General features: G+C 40.1%; 1 protein-coding gene across 2 annotated transcripts in view; it reads right to left on the reverse strand.

The window, feature by feature from the left end:
- svep1 (sushi, von Willebrand factor type A, EGF and pentraxin domain containing 1) overlaps window positions 1-26,052 on the reverse strand; it is an 89,508-nt gene that overhangs the window by 51,499 nt on the left and 11,957 nt on the right. For both annotated transcript variants that reach the window (XM_088015305.1, XM_088015306.1), the window contains exons 2-3: window positions 13,955-14,210; window positions 12,119-12,295 (exon numbers count right to left, since the gene is read on the reverse strand). In XM_088015305.1, the coding sequence (XP_087871431.1) occupies window positions 12,119-12,295; window positions 13,955-14,210 (433 nt within the window). The remainder of the gene's footprint in view (window positions 1-12,118; window positions 12,296-13,954; window positions 14,211-26,052) is intronic.

The raw sequence follows: 26,052 nt of genomic DNA on the forward strand, positions 1-26,052 counted from the left end.
TATGAGATGAGTCACTTAAAAACCACAAACTAGATGACTAAAATTACTCTCAGTTGTAAATACTGGCGATTTTAAATCACCCGTCAGTCACACTTAACTGAAACCTGTATTGCGAAGGTTTTGAACAAACATTTTTTTTTTTATTGATTACAGTATTTGAGCACTTGAATACTTTTGGATTTTGTAAAAACAGAGTGTGGCAGAGACAAGCGACCAGCATTTTAGTTTTTTTGTGAGAAAAACAGGTGGCTAAAATAGCAAAGGTTGAGATCGTTTAAAACGTGTGGTCATCCAAATCCGTCCGTCCGTCTTCTTCAAAGCCTGGGTATGAAGGAAACCCTAAAATCCTGCAGGAGGAGGTGACGAACGCAAGCAGAGGCATGGTCATTTGCGGTCAAAGGCCTTCTCACACAAGAGACCTTGTTAAGTTGGATCTTAAATTCCAGGGCTTTCCCCTGGACTATAAAAAAAAACAATGGTAGCATGCAAAGTCACCTCACACAACTCAAACCGTCACTTCAAGTGCATAAACAGACAAATTTGTGAGAAACTGCAAAGTCTATTCCACTAAAACACAGGAATCCCCAGACATGCACATCACGAGTTTGGTATTGAGAATCTCTGATTAAGTTCTAAAACGGTGAAGCAAAACTATGAGGCATCAACCAAAATCACCCAATATGTTGAAGAAGATGCTCTGGTTAGAAGACCATACTTTTTCAACAATATGTTGAGGAAACAAACGCTGGACTTCATCCTGATTTACAAATCATATCGACGGGGAAACGCGGAGGCGGCTGCATTATGCTGTGGGATGTAATTTGTATTCTGCATGGAGTCGGAACTGATGGAGTTAAATACAGGATAATCCTGGAAATTTGTTGTAGGACTTGAATTACTGCAACCAATGCATCATTTTGTTTTGGTTTATCATGTAATGGTACAATAAAATAAATAAAAGGAACAATGTGGAAAGTTCAAGGGTACGGAGTACACAAACTGCAAAAACTACAAAGCAACAAAAGCCACAAAACAAATATCAAAAGCAGGGGTCCCCAAACTACGGCCCGCCACGTCATTTGGTCCGGCCCCCTGAACAATGCCGGATCCGACCCGCCTCCTCATACCAGAGAGCATTCAGTGTTTTTTTTCATATATTGTATTTTCTGGTTTATATGTGGATTTTTCTTCAACCACCAGGGGGCTTGAGCAGATGTGAAACTAACTTTCCCTCAATGGAATATATACTAGTCAGTCCCAGTCATCGTTTCACTCACGGTTTTTTCCATTTGCATTCTGGGTAAAAAAATTTATCTAAAAGCGCGAATGTGTTCCCCCCCGTCGACAAGAATTCTCTAAGGTTTCTTTCTCCAAAAACTGAGACCGGCCCCCAACCAGAGAAAGGAACAGCTATGTGGCCCTCGCAGGAAAAAGTTTGGGGATCCCTGATCAAAAGCCATAACTTTCATAACTAGGCCTGTCACAATAAATCAGTTAAACATGATAAACTAAAATAAAGTCAATAATTTTCATTTGCTTGATTTGTCGTTTTTCTCTTTTCTCTTTCTATCAGGCTGGTGCTTTGGTCTCAACTTTCCCCTTTTTGAAAGACAAATTTGTCTACAGAGACTTCAGAAATAATTTATTTGTTGTTTCTGTTGTTTCGTTTATTTATTTTGGATATTTAAAATGTTTTATAGTTCCAATGTTTAAATGCTCATCAAAATTTTAAAGTTTATTGATCTTTGAGAAATATTCTTGTATTATTACTATCATATTACTTGAACATGGTCTCAAAACAACAATGTTATTGTTTGTCGCAATACGTTCTGGAATAATTTATCGTCTGGGAAAATTTGTTATCCTGTTAGAAGTTATCTGATCATAACTTCTATTTTAGAATAAATTTGGTTTAAGCAAAAGTCCCTTTTTAGTGTAATTACTGTGTTACAGCATAACACCTGCTTTAGCATAAATCCTCTTGTAGCATAAGTTATCTTGTTGACCCTTCTGGGCCACCATACAAGCGCATTTAGTGTTTTTCAAGCCACCAAAGATTCACTTATAGATAAATTATTTGCCTTATGACTTCCTCAGGACCAGAAAACATCAATTATCTACAACGTCACTCTCTTGTACTCTTCACACGTTTCTCAACCTAACCATATCATTACAGTCACAGTTTAAGCCATCAGTCTGAACCATCGGTGAGTCTTTAAAGGTACAACAACCTGTTATACCTGGAAAAACAACCAGTGCATATATGAGCCGAGACACACACATAGATATCCTGTATGTCTACATCCTTACAGCAACACAAACTTTCTCATCTGGAGTTAGAAATATTTTGTAATCTTCCCCTTGTTAGACATCAGGAAGACCTAAATCAAATCGCAGGAATCCCAGTGATTCTTTCACTCGAGCTGCAGGGTAAAAATAGAGGTCTGGCTGCTGCACATCTGTTGTCACACAACGCCTGCATCTGGGAGGAACAGGGACCTCCACAAGCCCCCTCACCCCCCTGCAGAAGACAGTGAAAAAAAAAAAAAGTGTTGAGATTTGATGCAAGCAGCTCTACTGGGAGGAAACGGCAAAAGGTCGAGCGTCTACTGTTGTCCCGCTTGTTATTCAGTTCTCTTCCTGAAAAGATTTCGCCACAATCGCTAGATGCATCCGAGAGCAGCAAAGACGTCCCCGCTCGCTTATTAGAGGCTCCTGGGATGCTGGAAACCCCTGGAAGACGGAGGCAGACCGCTAAACAACTGTACAAACACAGGACGGTCTCCAAGCCGGTGTGCCTGATTACAGATGTCGGTGTGCTGAGAAATGCCGTAATAGAGGGGACGCGGCATGATCTCAATGATTTCAGCGCGCTTGGAACCACGAGGCGCAACACTCGAAAGGTTAACACCAACATGTTTAAACAAGACGAGCCGTTTTCATTTCCTTTTGAGTCGACATATCACCATTTCTCCAAATTCCTCAAACACTTACTGCTCTGGCTTAAGTTACTCGACCTGTTTGTAGACAAACGATATATAGGCGAGAAAAAAACAACTAAACACGCCGTACTTATTGGAGAAGGTGAATCTCAGGAGCTGCATGAGAAAACTGAGTGTTTTATTGCTTCCATAGGAATTACTGACTGCTGTTTATAAAATGTACCCAATTAACTGACCATGAGCAAGTCTGACATTTCATTATGTGATGACTAACACTTTGATCCTTGTTTTCTCTGGTTTCCCATTTCCACCCTCTCTGACTTTGTTTTCTGATCGTTTTCTTGAGATCTGGAAGCTCCAGAGTTCAGTTTCATCTCCTCAGCAAAGCAGTCTATGAAGCTGGCATTTAATTCATCCACTTCCAGATCCTCCCGTCTACTTTAGTGGCGTTTTGTCGTTTGAAGCAGTTAGTTTAGGAGTTTCACTCAAATTTCAAAAGTATGCCTGGATTTTCCTCACCATTGGTGACAACAGCAGTTATTAGAGGATAGGAAAATCATTTTGTGTGGTTGGTCATTTAACTGCAACTAAACAAATTACGTTTCTACAGGTCATGTGTGAATATTTCTTACTAAACAAGGTGCCTAAAGATGTGATCTGAACAAAAAGCTGTTCTGTGGATCTACATTTGAAGGCAGTAGAAACAAAACAAATGTTTCTCTTCCAATAAAAAAAAGACAGCTGCTGACTTTCTGACTCTTAACATGAATTTGTGTCCCTCTTCATTACCTCCTGTTAATAAATACACTTCAGCCAAAAGACCACACAAAAATTATCCAAACACGAACTGAAAAAGTGAAAAAATGAATAAATAAATAAATCTGGACAGATGAGAGTCAATTAGAAAGGCAAACAAGCTGAATTTAAGGAGGTATTATGCAAACAAAACATTATTTCTCTAAATGTGCAAAGCTGGTACAGATAAGCTACAAAAGACCTGAAACTTTAACGGCAGTCAAAGCAGGTTCTGAAATGTTTTGACTCAGAAATGTGTGTGCACACCAAGCTGCTCACATTTGTAAAAAATCATAAAAACAATGTCTCCTTTTCCTTCTTTGCTACTTTTTTTGGTCTTTAATCCTTTTATACCTAAATTTCAAATCTCTGCCCGAATATATGTATTTTTTTCCAATAATTATTTTAATTGTACACAGTTCTTTAAATGTCCTGTGTGTGAATATATTTGTCCATTTATCCATAACAACTGGAACTTTCAGTATCTAGGAAGTTATTTTTGCAATTTATTGTCGATTAAAAGAGCGGCCCTAGATTAATTTCACTTCCTGCTACGGTGGGAGTGAAGTTACAGTAATAACCCGATATTGGCTGTAAAGCGCAACATCACCCCCTTTCAGAAACCGCTGGATTTTTTCAGATGGCGCCAACGTGTGGCGGAATTACGGTACTGCACATTTGGCTGGATCGTCGTCGATGCGTTTGTTCTGGAAGAGCCGACATAAAATATCCCCAAAATAGACGTTTCTATTTGAATTATGACAAATGTGGAAATTAAAATGATACGAATTGATGGAGAAGAAGCATTCAGCTTCTATGCAACACAAATCTGGAACAAACTTCCAGAAAACTGCAAAAACAACCGAAACACTGATTTCCTTCAAATCAGTGTTTCACGTAGTTAGAGTTGCCTTTGATTCATAAAAACTGAAACATTGATCAACGTATTTGATGTGATTTTGATGATGAAATTTGAAAAATGTATTATTTATTGCTTATTTCATAATTGTGACTGTATGATGTTTTTTTTACAGTGTAAATCCTTTGAACTGCCTTGCTGCTGAAATGTGCTACACAAATAAACTTGAGTACTTTCTCAGTGCACTCCTGTCACAGAAACAAAACAAAGAGCAGCAGCGACAGGTTCATCCAAAGAACGACTAATTCACCAACAAATTCTCTGATTTTACAAACCCTACAAGCTCAATTATTTACCATAAAACTTCCCCTTGTCTTGAAAGACTTCTAGGAGGAAGACATTTTTCTTCCTGCTTGTCCCAACAAAGAGCTACAGTCACAACATTCAGCTACCAAACGCTTTCCATCCATAGATGTGTGTCTCCATTTGAAAGACCTGCCCTCCCTCTCTCTCTCTTTTTTTCCCACTTGGTTTGCACTAAAGAAAAACACCAACCTAAACCTGCCTCCGGTCAGTTATAGCAATTAATGGGGAGTGTAAGCATAGAAACCCTCCTCGGCTTGTTGTCAGGAAATCCCAGGCGTTTGACCCCGAGACCAAAATGAGCAGGAATTCATGTTGAGCAACTTGGGCTTTAAATTCCCACCACAAAAACATAGAGGAGTAAGAAACTGGACAGGAGCAGACAGACTGCCGTGGCTATTGACGCTGGAAGGAATAACTTTTTTTTTTTGCTTGAAAAGTAAATACAGACTTTACAAGAGAGTTTATATAACATTTTTTAAACCAAACTTACTTTTTCTGGTATAAATTTAGTTTGAAAAATACTCAAGAACAAGCAACTGAGCAAAGAAAAGTCTAGTTTAAATCTTCGGGGAGACTGCGAAGCCAACAACAATCAGACATGCCAAACTTTGGTTAACAGTCTTTTTATTTGACATTTATGATTCATCTGGCTGACCTTCAGCTTCCAAATGTTTCAAAAATAGGGATTAGATCTGTATTTAAAACAACGTCTAACGTATTAGGAGTAGCACCCACGGAAAAACAGTTTGGAGAGAGAGGAAACGGGCCGACTCCACGCAGACCAATCCCGGCCAACAGTCCTGCTTCGCCAGTGGACCAGAGGCCTCCAAAACCAGAGGACGCTCCTGGATGCAACAGGCTGGAATCGGCGACCTCTATGCAGCGGCTGGACTCTACCTGACTGAGGGAGGAATAGTGGGAAGAGTAGCCGTCTTGCAAAAGGAAAGTTGTGGGTTAAATTCCAGGTTCTTCCTGCCACATGTTGGCGCTTAACCGAGTGTAAAGCGCTTTGAGCGGTCAAAATGACTGCTATCAATCCATTTACCATTTATTACCGTATATATGTGGTGCACATACCTGTCAAGTCTCCCGTTTTGGCTGGGACACCCCATATTAGTGTTTTCCAGTAAATTTCCTGTATTAGAGTAAATAAGTTGTAGTCCAAACCCCCTCGCCCCCGCGCCACTTTTTCCAACAACTGTTTAATCCATTGTTAAAATGTCGTAGCATGTTTTTCCGAGCTGCCTTTAAACGCAACGTGAGCGTCGGCTTTACACCTGAACGGCAGCGATGGAGAACTGCTGCTGCTGCAGGTGTGTGATAGAATCATGAACAGGCCAAAACTTTGCAGTCCCCCCCCCGAAGATAACAGAGTGAGTTGATCAATGTTGTTGGATGCAGATAGTGATAGCTAAATGATAACTAGCCAACGCCAATAAGCTTGTTAACAAGAATAGGTTACTAATTTTGTTATCTTTGATGTACCAGCTACATTTACTGGAGTAACATTTGGGGAAAAATGCACTTAGTTTTACTGCACTGTACTTTTTTCTTTTGCTTGAGTAATATTATTATTGTTACTCTGACTTGCGTAGATTGATTTTGCATTTAAAGAAATAGGTTCTTATATTTCTGCAACATACGAGCTGATACTAATGCGAAGTTGAGCACAAATACTCGTTCCCACAAAATGACCTCAAATAAGTGCAATTCATTGGACGGACGGTGAAAAATGTTGCCTTTTGCTTGCACAGGCAGTTTAATCAGCAACTTGTCTCAACTCTCTCAGAAGAACATAAAACAAATAGGACTCAGGTTTGTGTCATCTTACTTCATGAGCAGTTTATACAGGATTGCAGCCCGGAAAATTAAACGCTGTCAAGCAGCCGAGACGCGGAGGAATTCAACGAGTTTCAACGCCAGCTGTCAGAAGGTTCCCTCAGTCCAGCAATGTAGGAATATTACCAATAAAATTTGATTTTATTGTCTCCAAATGTTTTCAGTGATGCATTTGGAGATATATTATATCTTCTAGCTTCATTTATTACTAATTTAGTATTTTTTTCCAACTTGATACTGGGTTTTCTCTTATGTTAGTTAATTTTGAGTTAGCCATTATTTTCAAAACGTTCTCTGAAAAATTAAATCGGGTTTCAGAGGATCACCGGTGTGGTGTTTTCTGTACGTTTAGGGTGATCTATTCCGACTCGGTGCTTTTATCTGGTACCCATCAGAACCTTTAAAGTGGCATATTAAAATATGAGTAAGCTCATTAGAAATCTGAGGCGGCACTTATCAGCAAAGGCTGCATCTGCGTAGCATACAACCATGTAAGCAAGCTTCAGTGTGACAGTACAAAGCGACTTGAGCTGCAAAGCGTCCAGAGCTGTGATAACTTGTGACATGTGGAGATTGGCCACATTCCTTTACAAAAACAACCTCTCTGCTTTGTGGCTTTCTGTGCTTTTGTTTCGACTATGCACCGAATCTTACAGCCAAGCTTCAGGATAAGAAGACTGGAAGCAGATATGCGATGATTATATTCACTAATTTTTCATCGCTTTTATAGCTTTCTGTTCTAGAAATCTGCTAATTCACGTCACAAATCTCCACAGAGCCGATTAGTGGAGCGCGTCCCGTCCTTGACGACAGACGGTCGGATGTTGTTCTGAGCAGGGTCGAGTCAAAGCTCAATGCCGCCACGCGTCTCCGCAAGGGATGAAGACGGGTTTCATTCACTGGATAATCGTGTTTGCTGTTTAGCATCACTGCAAAGATTAGCTTGGCTGCAACAACAACATTCCAGTCAGAAGTCAATATCCTGAAAAAGGGATAAATAATCTAAGGATGTGTCTTCATTTCCAGGTCACACACACTCGTCCAGCAGCGGTTCAGGGAAACGCGATCTGCCCAGAGGAAAACACCAGTGAACTCAAACCTTCAAAAATGTCTGTAAACGCAACTGTTAATTCAGTAACGACTTCAGCTACATTTATGCCAAATCACATTTTATTAGTTTTTTTTATGTCTAAGGTAATAAAATTCAACGCTGATGGCATTTCACACATTCCCCTTTGACCATACTTCAAAACTGTCTTCTAAAATATACTGTGCAAATATTTTATATCTCTTTTTTTTTACTTCTTACATTTGTTGAGGGAGACTTTTTATTACTTTTAAAGTGGTCTAGATAAATATTCTCTCAGGTCTTTTAGAGTTTCGTGGTTTTTGGCTGCTTCTCATTTGCTTCAGGGCCAAGGCCTGGACCTGTACAAGAAAAACAGACAAGTGGAGGACAAAAGAAGACGTGCACATCAAAAACCTTTTGGTCTTAAAGTCAGGGCTTTAAAAAAAAAAAAACTCCAGTGAGACCCATGAGATACTATGTTCTTAAAATGATGTGTATACCTATTTTCCAGCTAATAGATCTTTGTTGACGCTAAAATAGTATTTTATCTTTTTGTTCCCCTCAGAGATTAAACCAAAGGAATGAGGTGAAACCACACCTATGTGCTTGAAACAAAGTGCATAATGATCCACTCTGCACGGTCCAAAGCACCAAAAGAAAGACTCGAGACTTTTGCACAGTTCTACGAGTTTTCAAAAGCCTAAAAAAACGGTTTTCTCATAAGATATTGTTTTCTGACCCTAATCCTCTGGGCATACCGACCCGTGTGATTTAAACGTTTTCTGCTTCAACACACCTGGTTTAATTTCATGAATCTTTATCAGCTTGTGTGCGCAACATGATGAAACGCTCTAAAGATAATTCACGCTTTTCAATTAGTTGTGAAGCAGCACGAATGCGACTAAATCATAAAAGACAGCACAATCCAAGGACCTGGATTAGGACAACATTCATATACGGACCAGTAACTTGACTTTATTAAAGGTCAGGAGGTTAACATGACCTAAGAAAGCAGTAAAAATTTGCTTATGTTTCAACGTGTTCTGCTAAATAAAGGCAAGCCAATTTTAAAGTCAGCCAAATAGAAAGGTGAGGTGTGTAACATCAGGTTAAATAGAGCTGACATTTTCATGCCAATGGAAAAAAAAACCACATCGTGAGCAGACGAGTCAGCCGGGGTCAGCCTCGACATACGAATGTATTTCTTCCATTCCTTCCCTTTCATTCTCCGCTCATCTGGAGGAGAGCAAGCCTTTGCTGTGCCACGCTAACACAGTCCAGAGCTGCTGTCATGCTCTACAGCTACAGAAGAGGCTGATAAGTCAGAAAGTGTGACAGGAGGAAAACATGTTGCCCTTCCGCAGCCCTCTTGCTCCGCTTTACCCACTTCCCCATTCCTCCGCTGATCCCGAGCGACGCAGATATCCAGGGCTCGCGTTCGGCATTCAAAGGGAAACGACGACGGCGTCCGATTCGGCCCGTTAGTGCCAAACTATGCAGGAACTGGGGTCATCGCTCGTTTCTATCTGCCGGGATTCCAGTCGTGTTTTGTGGAAGAGGCTGTTTCCCTTGGCTGACGACAGATTCATAAACAGCACGGCTGCGCGGCGCAGAGATTTAGATAGTGTTTCCAACCGAGCCCTCCTGCCAGCGATAATAACGACCCACTGACGGCCTCATAGTTTGGACCAATTATTTTCAGATGTGTCAGGGACTGAAGTACGTTAAATCAAAGTGCAAAGACTCTTAAACTCAAACGACCACATAAAAAAAACAACAACTGTAAAACCTGATGATGCCACAGTGACCGTCCAGAGTAGATGAAACATTTTATTGCAACATTTACGCTTTTGTCTAATTTTGTAACTATTGGGGCTAAACTGTGGGAATGTCGTTAATTAGTTCGACGATTATTGCTTCGACAATCATATAAACAACATCAGAAAAAGATGCAGGAGTCGGCTGAGAGATTTTACATCTTTCTTAATTATGTCCTCTAAATCTAATTGGTTTTGGAGCCACTTTTATTTCCAAGACAGCCTTATAACTCGAGTGAGAGTTCATAAAGTCTGTCTTTAGCACATATACGAGGGAGATTCAGATGAGTTAATGAAAACAAAGCTCGCAGTTTGAAGTGTTTTGGGCTTGCCAATGTTTCCAAGCAGTTTCTATAGAGACACATACATCAACACTGGCTGAGGTTAAGGGTGTATTTCACTTCTGTAACATGAAAGGAGCCTCAGACAATCAAGCAACAAGATCACCCCCTACCCCTCCCACGAGATCCACTATATGTCTGATTGTGGAGGAGCCAGAGGACGTTTCCCTGAGTTGTGGTTGAAGTGCAGTGCTGCATCCTTCCTCTCTCCATCTGCTCTAACGCCTGACATTAATTAAACCATAAAAACAGATTAATACGCGGCGGACGCTCCAGATGAGACGAGAATCGTGGAAATGTGCGTTTTGCCTTCAGATGCCCTTTCGTTTGCATTTCATCTTCTTGTGAAGCTCTTACGTTTTATGTTGGTTTTTTTTTATGAAATGTTTTGCATCTAACTTTAAGGTTGAAAGCAACTAAGTGTGAATGTGTGAAAGTGGGAATATTTTAGATCACACTTCTGCGTCGGAGTCGTCTCGGGAGGGGAGACGGGAGAGGATAATTGCAAGTCGTTAACCCCTCCACATGTCTAAGACGGAGTAGCTGTCTAAATGACTGAGGCCTAATGCGGCAATTAGCTTCTATAAACACAGACACCGAGGGCAGCCAGTGCATCTGCTGGCTCTTCTGCTCCCCAACACTCACAGACGACTATAATCCTTGGTGAATTCGCTGATTGCACATTCAGTAAAAATAACACGTTAACCCCTCACCTTAAAATCACAAGACAGAGTCAGATTGCAGCATTACACCAGGAAAGGTGGAGATTATCAAACCAAAAGTGAACAGAATGTAAATTGTGTGTAAACTTCACAAAGTAAAAAAAGAAAAGTTCAACTTGTATTTTCCCTGCAGCAATTTAAAATTGCTTTTAGCGAAAACATCTTTCTAGTTTGAGGCAGTCGTCCTAATAACTTAAAGTATTTGACTTGTTCTTTGATTTTCACTGAAACCTCTGAAATGCTAATTAAATTGGATGATTATTAAAATGTTCTGGACAGAAAACTATGGGACAAATAAATTATAGAAGAGATTCAAACAAGATGGTGGATTTAGACTTAATTATTAAGACACATTTCTTCTTCTGTATTAATTGAACTTGTACTTTAATCTGTAAAAAAAATGTAGTTCATGCTTTCTGCATCATTAAAAAATCTGTTGATTTCTTTTATAGCGCAAATTAACAACAAACGTCGTCTCAAGGCACTTCAGAAAAAATAAAAGATAAAAAATTGCTCAACTGGTGTTGCTAACTTTGCAACAATCCCTCATACCAAACATGCATGAAGCCAAATTAATCCAACATCTTATTTACACTTCATTAAAATCTACTGCAGCAGGCAAACAATTTTTAGTTTTTGAACATCTTAAGTTCAAAAACCAAAGACGTTCACACGTACTGGCAGTCACGATCTCACGAATGCAAATAGACGCTGGTCTCTACTGCAGCCATGACAGCCTTTTATCTAAAATGAAGTCACTGAGCACGATGCCCCTGAACATTACTGGCAGCATAAATAAGCAGCAGGAGGGAGCGCTGCCCTAAAAGCCGGGGCTCTTTGGCAACACATGAAACAGATACTTTGGTTCACAAATGGGTCTGTATGACAGCGAAGCAATAAGAAGTTTTAAAATGACAGCCGCCATTTTTTTTTCTTTTGGTGCCTTTATAAACCAAAGACATTATTGTCTAAGCTGTGATTTGAAGGAGGAAGCTGAGAGCAGGAGAGCAGATTGTGACGAGTTCTGCTGGGAATCGGAGTCGAAGGTGAGCAAACACTGCCTAAAGCATCAAAAAACCCAAAACATCAGAACATTGTTTCTCCAGCCCTCTCAGCATTTCACTGGATTCGTTAAACACAATTTGTCCTCTGAACACCCAAGCAGACGGGATGAACATTTAACGTCCACCTCTCAAAAAAACTGAGCAGCCTTTTTGCCTGGCTCAATACACTCGTTTGGTCTTGCTGTGATTCCAGCAAAACCTTCGTTTTTGCAACCAAAGGAAGAATTTTAAGACTTGAGAGGCGGTTTGAGAACGATAAGCTTTGTTGGCATGAATGACTGACAGACTGGTTAGGATTACCCACCTGTACATTCGTGCTTCAGGCCCTTGCCATAGTATCCCTTCTCGCAGATGCAGTCGTACTGTCCGGTGTGCATACCGCACTTGCAGCTGGCCATCACGTCGCAGCAGTCCTTGCCCTCATCGCACAGGGAGGAGCAGCGGGAAAGATCCTCCTGGATGTAGCTCCCTGTCGGGAGGTCTGGCGGTGAAAACAAGTGCAAGTTCATAGCAAAAAGTTCTTGAGTTTCATGATAATAAGAGTTTATCATAACATCCGTCCAGGAGAAAGACAAAACTGAACAACAACCAATTGACAATAAAGGGAAATTTGCCTGCAAAAATAAAGAGAAATGGGCAATAATTACAATGTTTCCATCACACTAAAGTACAACTTTCTGAGGGGAAATAATCCCCCTCTTAAGTCTCCACACATAAAAAAATGTGGCCATTTAACGGGAGTTGACTGTCACGATAAAGAAAAAAAAGAAATAAACATACTGATACAAATAGGTCCAGAAACTGCTGAAATGACAAGGCAGCGACAGCTTCTCTAATAATCTATTGATAACGTGGCTGTCTGCTTTGAATGATGGAGCATATTAAACTTTAATTTCTCCCCGACCTTTGCTCGTGCTTTCTCACCGACCTTTCCCGACGCGCTTGCATCTGGAATTTCACTGTATGCAGAAACACACGCCTCGTCTACCTGCACGCACACGTATGATTTACAGCTCCCTCCGAACCTGGCATGCCCTCGGCCGGGATGTTTTATGGAGCTAGCACGGCCTTTAAAGCCCTGAACAAACCCATTTCTAACCACATTACAGGAAGTTCTTTCCTACTGTGAGAAAATGGATTTGCTGTTTGATGTATGGAAGTGAGCTCGGACGGTTATTGGCGAAAAAAAACAGAAGAAAGTATCTGCCCTACATATGTTGTCAGATTGTAGGTGAAATATTACTCCAATCATTTTAAATGAGGACTGGGTTAAAAAAAAAAAAAGAAAAGAAACGAGGTGCAATAAAAAAAGAGATTGCTTTAGGTCAAATGGTGATGGGAAAATTAAAGCTTCAAAGAAGGAGAAGATATTAGCTTGGCTTCTGTTTGCCAAAATCTTAGCTACCTTTTGACCTAAAGTTTCAGATTATTTCTAAGTCTCATATATTTTATGGTTGCCTACATAAAGGTATATATATTACATAAAGGTGTGCAGTTCCTTTGGGTGTAAAGTTGTCTAAAAAATAGACAAACGAGACCAGTAAATGTTAAAAATGAACCCGTCTTGTTGCTGACTACGATACACAGAGGGAAGTCAAAATATGTCAATGTTTCCTTGCCATATATCCCAGCAGCCATATTTGTTTGCACAGAATCCTGTTAAAACTGAATATTTTGTTTATACTGTAGTTCTGCAGATGACCTACAACAAAAACATTTTTCCAATACTTGGGGTGAAAGGTCAGATCTTGATCTCAGTGAAGTTGTTTTAGCCAAAGGGAGCAACACTGTGCATTGGAGGGTGTCCTTTCTTACTTAACTGTGCACAATTAAAATAAGCAAAAAATATCCTGGCGGAGATTTTAGGGTTCAAAAGGTGGCCTGATTTTATTAATAAGAAATTATCTCAAAAGGACCAAGTACTGAAGGAGGTCATTTTGAGACAACCTCATCTCCCTCTTACATCGGTTAGACCAAGAAGTGTCTGGTCTTTGGAAAAAAAAGATGTTGCCGTGAAAGAGGAAATGTAAGATTTGATTATTCATGTTTAAGATTTTATTTCCTTAACGCCAGAAATGTAAGCCAGAGGTTTTGTCTTTACAACTCGAAACTTCCAAGATTCTGCATCACTCCTCCTTACCTTCATGCAGAGCCCGGCGAGCAAGCGCCTCAAACTCGGCGAAGTTGTGTACCAGGTAGCAGTGCTGGTCCTTGGGTTGGGAGGCCATGTCGTGCAACTCTCTGATGTTTCCCTGCCAGATGCCCAGCGTGAAGATCTCAACGCCTCGCTCTCTGAGCGCGGCCGCCACCGGCCGAGGGTCGCCCCCATTAGAGTAGCCGTCAGTGATGAGGAAGATCGCCTTGGTGGCGTTCCCGCGGGAGTTACGGAGAATTTGCTGTTAAGAGAAGAAGACATTTACAGTTATTATGCATCCAACTTTTTAATAGCGCAACAAGTTTCTTGCGAGCTTTATTTCACTCGGTACGCAGGAATCCAGAACACCTCTTTCAGATCTTTTAATGATCTCCTTCAAATGTTTCAAAAATGTACACAGCATTGCACTTGCACTGGAGAAATTGTCCAAAATGATGTTTACGTTAATATAGTCTTTGCTGTCACTGCATGTGTCACAGGCCTGACTGTTCAGACACACATCCCGCACACTGCTGCCAACGTCGCCCCGACTTTAGTGACCTGACTAAATAGGATACAAAAGAACGTCACACGAGACCACTAACAACAGCCCATACTTCTATGGTTCCAAAAAACCCTACATCAGCATCGCAGCCAGCAAGGGAAGGATGGGAAGAGGGAGCAGAAAAACGGGAGCGAGCTCTACCATTGTAATTATTTCTCCAACAGACTGTGCAGCTGCTGGCCAGTGGTCTGAAACCACTGGCGAACACAGAGTTTGCAGGCCAGGCTCTTGCGCACGCCCCAGACACCAGCTACAGTTCTCAAGCTAACTTTAGCCAGCGTTTACAATCCACCACATACAATTAGAAAAAAAACATTAGTCAGAGCAACATATCTTTATTTTCTCTGAAGAATAAAGAAACAACACAACTTTTTGCCAGCGTTACTCGAGAGCGAGCGAGCATGGAGGTTTTTAAGTGACGTTGAGATGTGTAGAGAAAACCCAGGGAATAATGGACGACAAAATATGAAACGCAAAAGCAGCCAAGGTGAAGCCGGAACGACAGTGATCCACCTGCAGACTTACTTAAACATAATCAAACACGAAGGACCTTTTGTTCTCCAACCAAGAAGGGGACAGCAGCTCTAGATGACAGAGGATTACAGCTGAAGAGAACGAAGACGTGCAAGGGTGTGACCACAGTCAGAACGAAACGGGAGACAAGGCAGAGAAAGGCTCTGGACTTTATTGTCCAACTGGCTGCACTTGCAGCAGCTTTGGCAGGAGTAATATAATTAAAGAGCTTGTGAAGAAAAACAAAAAAAGAGGATGGAAAGAGAACAGACAAAAACGGGGAAAGCTGCAGGTCGTCTGCTTTTCTGGTTGTCACTCTGGAGATGCTGACTACACCCAACATGAAAAGCCTCTACTGTCTTTGCTCCGCTCTGACTAACAGCATCAGTTGTAATTTTTTTTCTGTATAAGCAGCGGCAGTTCATGAATGAACGGTGCTTTAAATGAGCCTCTTCTTTCACCTTGGAAACCATTCAAAATGGAGGAAGTCCACCGAGATCCTGGAGTCTCAAACAAGGAATGGTACCCAGTCTTTCTATTTTCCCTGCGACAAACTCGAGTCGCCAACTCAACACATCAAGAAACCCAAAGAAACCTTAAAGCAAGAGAGAGCTTGTTATTTGTGCCTCCCTTTTTTAATACCCCCTCAAAAACAATAAAAGCTGTTTTGAATTTGTAAACATGTTTGGCTGCTATTTTATTGCTCACCATCTTGGCATTGGGTCACAGTGGTTTGTGAGCTAGCCTTGAGTCAGTGGCTGCTGTGAGAGACCGTGGAGACGATACCGAGCGGAGCGTGCCCACTAATAATAGCCTCCCGAACAGCCGTGGCATATTTCAGGTCAGAGTATTAACATAAAGGTGGCCACAGATGCCAGTGTGTGGGAACACGCTGCACTTCTCAGAAACACTCAGGGCGCACCTTATCATTCACGGCACAAAAAGACAGAGCGGAAAATCACATATGCTGCAAACGGCGACGGCTGATAAGAGAAACACATTTTGCAAGTATTGCGGTGCATAAGGTCCTTTAACAGAGGAAAAGAAAAATCTTGATTTGAAGGTCCGTTTGCTGAGAAGTGAATGAACAACTGTAAAATACAAGCCTCAAGGTTTTGGCCATCAAAGCGTCAAGTTGAAACAAAAAGGGATCCATCGTAATGTTTATTTTTTAACCCATTTATTCTTGATAAACACTGCATTTTTAAATAAAAATGATACAGTGCCTGGATTTTACACATTTTGTCACATTACAACTACTTTGATGTATTGTATTGGGATTTTGGTTGATAGGTAAACACTATGTTGTGTCTACTAGAACCAGTAATTCTCTTTAAATATCATCAGGACAGTAAACCTAGTCCAGAACTGTAATCTCAGTGTGAATCCAGCTGTTCTCTGGAGGCCTCAGAGGTTAACATTAGCTTAAACCAAAACAAAATCTGAAAATTAGTAAGTGTGAGGTAAGAGGAGAACCGACGATAACATGACTGTCCATTTAAGCTAAGGTCTTTAGTAACTCTTGAGGAGATGCAGAGACCAGAGGCTCAGGTGGGAGAATCTGCTCACAGGACAACCATTACCTACGTGAAAACGTGGTTTCTATGTCAGAGTAGTAAGAAGAAAGTCATCGCATCCAGTTTGCCACGTCGGGAACACAGCAGAATTTGATGTGATCACTTGAGTCCAAAACTGAATTTTAAAACTCCTAATCTAGACCGAAATCCAAACTTAAACTGTTACAAGACTTAAGAGCAGATGTACTGACTGACTCCTTTACAAACATAACCTTAAAGAAATGCACCAACTTGATAGACGCCTAACGTTTTGCTGCAGAAGCTTTTATTATGCATTTGTGTTATCCTGCCACATGCAATTTTATAAAGGCCACCAAAAGCTATGGAGGATGCAAAGTGACAAAATGAATATATCTGAAAGGCACTGGAATATTCCTCAAGCTCTTTTACAGTCTAGACCACATGTATGTGATGCAAGTTAAAGAAAGTGACTTATCTTGAACTCTGCGGGAATTTGACATTTCCTGAAAGGCTTTTATGTCGACAGTTTGGGTTTAAAGATGACATAATCAGTGACGGGACAGTTCGGGTCTAAATGGCTTGGGTCCAGCGACGTCTATCAAGGAAGTAACGACAGAACAGGGACTGTCCGGCCAGGAGGAAACACTGGTAACCGGATTCTCCTCTGTTCCAAAACGCCCTCACACTCTGGCAGGAAGCAACCGAGAGATGAGCCGACCATATGTCGAGGCAGGGACTTCTCCATTATGCTGCACGGGAAAACTTACACTGTCTGCACCGAGCACGGAAATGCATTCAAACTCGTACGGTCAGCTATGAAAATACCTGCTGAGAACGTCATCTACATTTGGTGGAGGTTTCCTTGCTTTATCAGAAATTATTTTTTTTCCCCTTCCAGATGTTTTTACAGACTGCAAAGTTGCAGTTTTATCTTTTGGTCTGCTGTAAAAGCAAGTTAAAGACTCGAGTTATAGCAAGAAACTCTGAAATCATGTGCTGCCACTCTTCTCACACCTAAACAAAAACAAAAACACCCAAACCAGTCCAGAATCAAAAACAAAATGCAAGATGATTTAAAAAAAACAACAAAAACACAGGACCGATGGAGCCTAATCAAAAGCAGAATTTTGCCAGGATAAAGGACTGATGCTAATGACACTCATGTGGATATCTGGGATCTCTTCAGCCTCTGCTGGTATGCAGCTTGTTTTCTGCTTGGCTGTGTGTCAGAATAATTATTGTGTCAGGGTCTAAAAAGTCCCTCTGTTCAGCAACCGCAGAAAGAAAACGCAGATTCCATTTGAATGGGAGTTTCCGTAATATTTTTCACAAGATGTAAATCAAAGATGTCAATAACGGGTCCAAATATCATCCAGCGGCATCGCCACAAGCCAAATCCATCACAATGATATTCATATGTATGACGAGCAGATAAAGGAAATCCATGATATGTAAAGACATATATAGTTTGTGGAGAAGCCAAGCAAACAGATCAGTTCAATCCTTACTGGCTTTATTTCCCCGGTTTCTTCAAAGATCTGGTAGAAACTTTGGGAAGCAGGTTTTATAGAGGCCTGAGCTGCAGAATATCTGGATAAATATTTGACTCAAAACATTGAATTATTGATTTAATTTGTTGTGAGGAGGATCCTCAGCGTTGTCCATAAAGGTTTTCATTTTTATGAAGTATTGGTCTTTCCACAATGAGCTCAAGAAATTCCTCACCAGTCCCCAGACTGTCTAGATGTAGTTATTTCATAACCCAAAAATCACAGTGAAAAGACATTTTAGACTGAGAAACAAAGAGGAAAACAACCAGAAAATCTGAGTGGCGTACACCGCTATTTACTTTACTTTCATTATTAGACCATTACTGATTGAGAACATTTTTCATATTGCGTTATCTCTGGTAATATCCACCTTGAGTTTTAAATAAATAGAAGAACTGATGATCAATTGCACAACAGATGTTAATCTGATTAGAAGCAGGCATCTGATTGCATTTGGCAGAAGAAATTAGACAAGTTTTGACACCTTGAGGAGCTGCTGATGGAGGCACGGAGCTAATCAAAGGCTTCTGCATGCAGAGAGCCATCCTGGATCCAGACCCGACATCGGCACCATGCTGCGGTCCTCCCATTAGCTGCTCCTCTGGCTTTGATCACAGCTCATTGACTATTCATTTATTACAACACACCAGAAAATCAGAATCCAGAAATGGAACAGCTAAATCTAACCAGTGATGTGAAATAAAAACGTATTTATTTTGGACGCTGGTTAAAAAGTTTTAAAAAAATCACAATCAAGTGCTTTTCTTGTCTTCTTTCCTGTTTTTAACTGAGGAAAACTACAGTTTCAAACACAATGCATGTTTAGCCTTAAAACTTTACTTACAGGATCTCCATGGAGGAGAGAAAAGTAAAATGAGGGTTAATCCGTTTGGAAAGTTTTCTTCCCGTCAGTCGGAAGTTAGACGGCTTGTTTGGACAGGCTATCTGCTCTTGGCTTGGGTGGCAAGAAAAACAAAACTCCTGCTGGGGCCCAACAGAACAACATACATGCACACAGCTACTGACGCAACACTAGACATTATTCAGCAACAATTTAGGATAATTCAAGATAGTCAAGGCCATTTTCAATTAATTTAGATTTTTCCCCAACTACCCCAACGTTTCATACCATCTTGGCAGCTAATGCTTTACGTTAAGTGCTGTAAAGTCAGACATCTTTAATTTTGCACCATTTTTCCTAGATCAGCTGCTGTAAGTTTCCCTTTCAGCTTTAGTTCCATTTGTTCCATGCAACACCGTCTCGGTTTCACTCCGTCAGGTTCAGAAAACTTTCCATGCTTAAGTTTTCCTCAGTATGGAGCCATGAGGCACTGACACTTTCAGGGTTTCCACTCTCAGCAGGCCACCCAGATGGGGATAGTTGATGCCTTTAAAATAAACTTGCAAATTAGAACCGACTGAAATTCAACTTCTTAACATGTTGGGTAATAAGGTAGCAAAAATACTATGTAATAGTTTTAATACATGCAGCTTTTTGCATTATTAGAGGCTGTCAGTTTGTAAACCAGGAAACGTCATTCATAAGTCATAAAATCCACACTGACATGTGTTTTGTTTTTTTAATTTGGTACGACGTGTTTAGTAGGGTGGCTTACAGTAATGCATACAAAGTTTGACATTAGCAAAAAAATTTAATTGGCTCATTTGTGATTTATTTGTGTGCAGTGGAAATGAAGCCAAGTCGGATGTTTGCCTGTTACTGAGTAGTTGTGAAGATAAACAGAGAGTCATTTACCTAATGGCTTCTGTTTATTACAGAGAAATTACACTGTGTCTGCGCTCCATCTGTCTCACTGCAGATGGTTTTGCTCTTACTACTTTTTTTTTTAAAGGTACCAATAAAAAAAAAGTAAAGGTTAGAAATACCTGACTCATTCAGACAGTTTGCAGCTATTGGAGGGAAAGATAAAATGAACTAAATCTCAGCAAAACAGAAAACTTTTCACTGCTTTGCAGGTGGAGGCTGCTTCTCTCTTTTCTTTCTAAATTTCAAAAACAATCCAGAGGTTTGAACCCAAGATGCTGTCAGTATTTCTGTGTTTTGAACAACAGTTTTTCTGCCTGAAGCATCGATTTACCACTGTGGTGAACTGCCAGCAGACGGTGTCGTGCATTTAAATCCCTGGGTAGGGTGCTGGTAGGTTAGGTCTCCAAGCTACTGCTCTCATTTATTTCTCGCATCTGAATCCTCCACATTGTTTAAATCACTATACATTTCTTCACCTTACAACTCGCATCCAAACAGGAGACATTAATAATTAACGGCTTCTTCTTGCGTTATGAAATGATATTTCATCATCCTTCACCATCTATTCTCTTTAATGCTTTTTTCTTTTATTTGGAAAAAAAATGAATATAACAAAGTGACGAGCCTGAATAAAATTAAAAAGAAAAAGTTGTAAACATTATGAATTGCCTTTTAAAAAAAGAGGAGATTTTGAGTGGAAAAGTCCCACGGCTGCACCTCTATTAAACAAGAGGCATTGGGTGATGATCACCAAGTTTATTTCTTTCATTGTCAGCCATTAAAACATAGGGACGTTAAACCATCTCAACTCAGTTGCTATGGTAAAAACCATCAATTCTGGTCTGGTTTATCCTATTCCTTTGGATCACAGACGGTACTCCAGTGCAATAGTAAAGCACATTTAGCAGTGAAAATGTTCCCACAGTTAAGATTTTACAATCATTTTACAAATGGCTTTTTTGTTAGTCATTATAAGATTATTTAAATCTTTCTTTGTAACGGAAGATGTCTTGATTTCTGATACCAATGTAGCCATGTAGCTCCCAAGTTTTGTTCTGTTTTTATAATCAGTGCAGACAACAGCATCCATTTTGCTCCATAATACCCAAATACTGACATTTTGTGTCCGACTGACAGCTGCTAAGTTCTGCAGACTCCGTCTTTACACCATCTGAGCTTTGAGACAATGAAAAGACCTGAAATGTTGAGGGCACACACTCACGATCATATAGATATACATACTTGTATTTCTCCTTTTGCACATCGATCAAAACACTTGTGGCTACTTATTGCAAAACCACAAAACATTTTCGACATTACATAAGCAACACAACACAGATAATTGTCAACCTGTCTGGGGTGTGTTTGCACAAAAAGCTAGGAAGGGAAAACTGTTCCTGGAAAAAGTAAAGCATTAAAGGAAATTGCCCCAAATTTGGCTACCACCAAGTTGCCTCATGCTACCCAATAATTTAAAGGTTTTCATTAAGGTTTGCTTGTACATTACAAATTCGTGAAGAAGAGAGAGAGAGAGAAAAAAGAGAGACACAAATGACAAGGGTGACAAAGTAGAGTTGAGTTAGAGAGTGTGGACAATCGGTCAATTACCAGACAAAATGGCTGGAAAACTGTGTACGTTACCTTGACAGGTTCTGCCACAACACCATTTATCAAACTCAACTCAACAAGAAGCGGCAAGAGAGAAAGAAAGATGCCAAGAAAAGGAGGGAAGCTAATTTTACCGTGACGCCAAAAGTAAAGGCCATCTTAGCTGGCTCATTTCATAATTCTCGGGTTTTACAGCCTCAGTCTAGTGTGTGTGTGGAGAAAAAAAGACAAGAAAAAACATTTTCAGCAGTGAAGAGTGTGCCATGTGAAAGAGGTTGGGCACATTTATTTGGTCAGAAAGACTTGTTGGTCCGTCTTGTGTTTCTTTGGTTTTTACATGCTTGATTTATTTCGTGTGCTTGATAGATTTAATATTATCAGATGCAGGCGTTGAGCAAATATAGAAATATTTACCATCAGGCTGCACATCTGCTTGTGTTTTTGATGAGATCTGACATGGATCCTAATCCATCAAAACGTTGCAAAAGGAGTTTAGGAGAAGCTTCATCACATGAAGTCATTCTCTTCAAACAAGTGAGAAACTTTGGTGACTACTTGTATAGCAAGACCCACCAGGCAAAAGGAAAGATTTGGTCTGCAGCATTAGCTAACACACCTAAACACCATGTGAAGATGCAAAATTACAGTTCAGGCCTTTAACAGTTCCTCTGATAAGGTCATGAGCTCAAACCGAAGCTACAAGTTTAATTTACTGACTGAGAAACTCCACAACCAGAACAAAGGAGGCATTTTCAGCGCAAATGCTGGATCTTTGGGTCACATCGTCTCAACCTAATTTAGTCAACATGAACCCACACAGGTCTTTTTACGTGGATAAGAGGTAAATTTTTGTTTTATATCAGATAGATGCTACAATCCGGCAATTCTCGGATGCATCCTTTGTCAAGTTGTTCTCCAAGACTGGACTTTATGGGCCACCTATTCAAATAAATATTTATTATTTATGCAAAAATGACAAGTTCGCAATCATCAGTACCACTTAAAATACAAAATGACCAACTTTTCTTTGCTTCTCGATGTTTTTGCTGATCATAGGGTACCATCAGACTTTAGAGGTTCTATATTTACCATTTATTTATTTCCAGCATTCAGCATGAATTTATTTAGTAAACTTCCCTAATCTGGTTTGATCGTGATGATGATCACTTTCCCTCTAAGTTGGTAGTTTTAGGTTGTTCTCTTTATGTTGATGGACGTGGACTTTCACGGTTTTAAGTTCCAGATTGCGAAGGGTTATGTAATATTTGCAACAAAGCATTCATTACCTCACTGCTCAAGCACACAGCAGCGGCCGCACCATCTCCAAGGCTCAATTCAGAGTTTGAAATAAACAATGGCAACAGTGTGATGAAGCATGATCCCAGCTCCAGACTGGGGTGCAGAAAGCGCTTATGAAAATGAGTGATTGGCTACTCCAACTTGGCATAAAATGTCCACGAAACTTTCGCTGCAGACGTGCATCAACAGGAAAATGCACTGATTGTTGCGCGGGCTGCATCCTCGTCTTTCCTACATTTTCCTTCTCTCCTGTCGGGTTTGTTGGTCTTGGCATGGCTGTAGGTAAAACTTTCTAACAGAAAAAAATAAGACATTAGCGAATGCAGCACGTATTCAAGAAAAGGCTTAACTCATCGACTCTCTTGTTACCATGTTAGTAGACCAATTACACTAAACTTCACATCATTACAACCGAGCACAACCTAATGAGGTCTGGTAAGGGGGCAAAAATAATTTTAGTGGCCTCAACAAGAACAAAATGCAAAAAAATAAAAAAAGAAGATAAATTAAATTATATACATAGATGGCTGCCCGTGAAACATTGCATTTAGTGGTTAGTGAATGGAGACTGATTAAAGTATGCCAAAAGCTGGAGGATAAGTCTTTTATTGCCTCCTCACAGCGTTTCATAATGAGCCAACTTAAGCCAAGGCTAAAGCATACTTTGTCTCTGCATTTGGAAAACTATCTGGAACACGACGCTACATTTGGAAACACAATTACTGGTCTCTGAACTTGAAATCTTACACAATCAAACGTGAGGAACGCTAAAAACTTCACATAAAAAGGCTTAAAATTAACACAAAGCAGGACAACAAACATGCCCGGGTCTGTTGAGTCTGCCCGGGTTCGTACGGGCGCAGCGGTAATCTGCTTTCAGTCGAGACGGACAAACAAGAACACACATTCGCTCACCAAGGAAAACAACCCAGTGGAATCTGGCACTCTCGATCTCCAACCTCAACATAGCAAGTGGTTTACTAATAGACCTGCACGCCTTAGCTCATAAAAACGTGTTATTTAGTTTGCCACTGCTGGCACTTTGAAATACTTTTGGTTTCTTCACATGCCAATCTCTGACGCTTTTGGTAAATTTCAATTTCAAGCTGCCAAAATAAATCCACGTGTTTAAGGGATTTGTGAGATTTGTGTCTTTAATCTCAATGCTGTTAATGCAGGGAGGCGTAACTGGGTAAAAAGGTTGGAGGCGGCAACAGCATGAAAAGAAAGAAAGAAAATCCTTCGCTACAATAAACAAGTATCGTCACCCATCCTACAAGAAGTACTTTCATTATAATCATTAACCTTTCATATAATAATCGGCTTGTTCTCAGATCAGTATAAAGGATTAATTTATTCTCAGACTCCATAGTTTGGGGAGAAATGTTGACTATTTGTGTAGTATGTCAAAAATATTCGATAAAATATTTTGGAAGTTGAAATATCGATGTTTGACGCGCAGATGATGTTTGAAAAGCCAATCAAGGAGTGGCAATTACTTTCCTTGGCGCTGATTGGCTGTACCTACAAGGGCGCAGATTAGGAAGGATTTAAATACTAGCTTCTGTGGAAATGCTAAGATGGTTTCCATTGTGTGCATTAATGAATATGAATGTATATTTGGTGTTTGAATTAATAAAAATAAGCAGAGGATCGCAGGAATTTGAACACCGGGGCTCCACTGAACTCCGTCGTTCCATCAGAACTGTACCGAGACGGGTCGACTTCAACCCACTCAGTCCACTTCAACATTATGTTCGAGTCTTTTACCAACTTGGTTCTTTTTGTAATCTCACCTATTACTGGATAGCAGTGAGACAAACATGGACTGTATTTTTTTTAACCACAGAGACGACATCAGACGCCACATGCTCAAATATCATCTATGCTATTTTTTTAATAATTTTTTTTAAGTAAAGAAAGTTACTCTTTAATGTGAAAAATCTGAAAATTTATCTAGTTTATGTTCATATAACCGATGACTTAAGAACTGAAATCTACACCGTCTCTCTTGAAGGTCAGACTTTATTTACTGGACTTCCTCTCTGTACTCAGCTACAGATTTATTTTCACAACGAACAAAATAAAGAAGGTGCAATGATATATTCATAATACTTTTGTGGAAATGTTTATATACACTTCCGTCTGTTGGCTTACAGAGCCAGGAAAACTGAGGGTCTCATGTTGCAAAGTTGAAAATGGAAATAGTGGCTCATTAAACAGGAAACAAAAGAAAAACAGAAAAAGAACAGCTGTCAATTAGTTATAGATCCGTATTTTACGGTATATTAATCTTATAAGTTTCTATAAATTCCTCTAACTGGAAGAGAGGAAAGGGAAATATGTGATTTAGAGCCACTTTTAAGTCTTTATTGGAGAAGAAAATACCATTTTGCGCAATTTACTTGATCAGAGATATACACAAATACCCCTCGACTTTATTCACCTCCTTATCGTTCGCTCCGATCGCTGGATTTGGCCGGGGCAAACTCCAGCTTCTGACCACAGAAGCCTTTGCCCCGAGGCCAAGCGGGATACTGCAGCATCCAAAACCACCACATGCTACATACACTGACGTCTGCTGAAAAAATGCTGGGACATAACTTTGAGGCAGGAAAATTAACCGTGACACAGGAGAAAGGAAAGAAATACTAAAACAGAAATGAAATATGGAGGGGGGTTTAGTTTTTAGAGCGCTTGAAGTTTTCCACATTCTGTTATCTTTAAGAGCAATTGTAAAGTGGATTCAAATGTTTCCTTCCAGTCATTAGGCTACATTATAGTCTTCCACTGGTGTAAAGTAAACCGGTCTCCAAGAATAAAATTAACGAGAAAATAATTTCCTATTTACAAACTCGTTTATGGTCTTTATAAGTCCAGCACTTCATCTGCAAGACTTCAAAGCCAAGCATCATAAAGCCCAACTGCATCTATTTTGAGTTAATTGGACATAATTAGGAGACACAGCTGTAGGCATGTGCCGTATATTTAAAGTCTAGAAAAACTCCCTGCAGCTCTGAAAGATAGAGATAATGTAAAAGAAAAAAATAAAAATAAATCAAAGTCACAATAACGCTTTACGGAGACCAAAAGCACTCCAGCCTTCGTCATTCTAACATGCCAGAGGTTAAGATTCATCGTCAGATCTGTTGACTTGGCTGCCAAACTTCTTTGTGGTGTTGAGAATCTCAACCTGCATGAATCCTGCTACATGTTTTACAGCCAGAACCTGGAACAGAGAGCAAGCGGCTGTGCACTGTTAC

The sequence above is a fragment of the Poecilia mexicana genome, unplaced genomic scaffold (genome assembly GCF_051168715.1).
Source record: "Poecilia mexicana isolate PSO_F unplaced genomic scaffold, ASM5116871v1 scaffold_18, whole genome shotgun sequence".
NCBI lineage: Eukaryota > Metazoa > Chordata > Actinopteri > Cyprinodontiformes > Poeciliidae > Poecilia > Poecilia mexicana.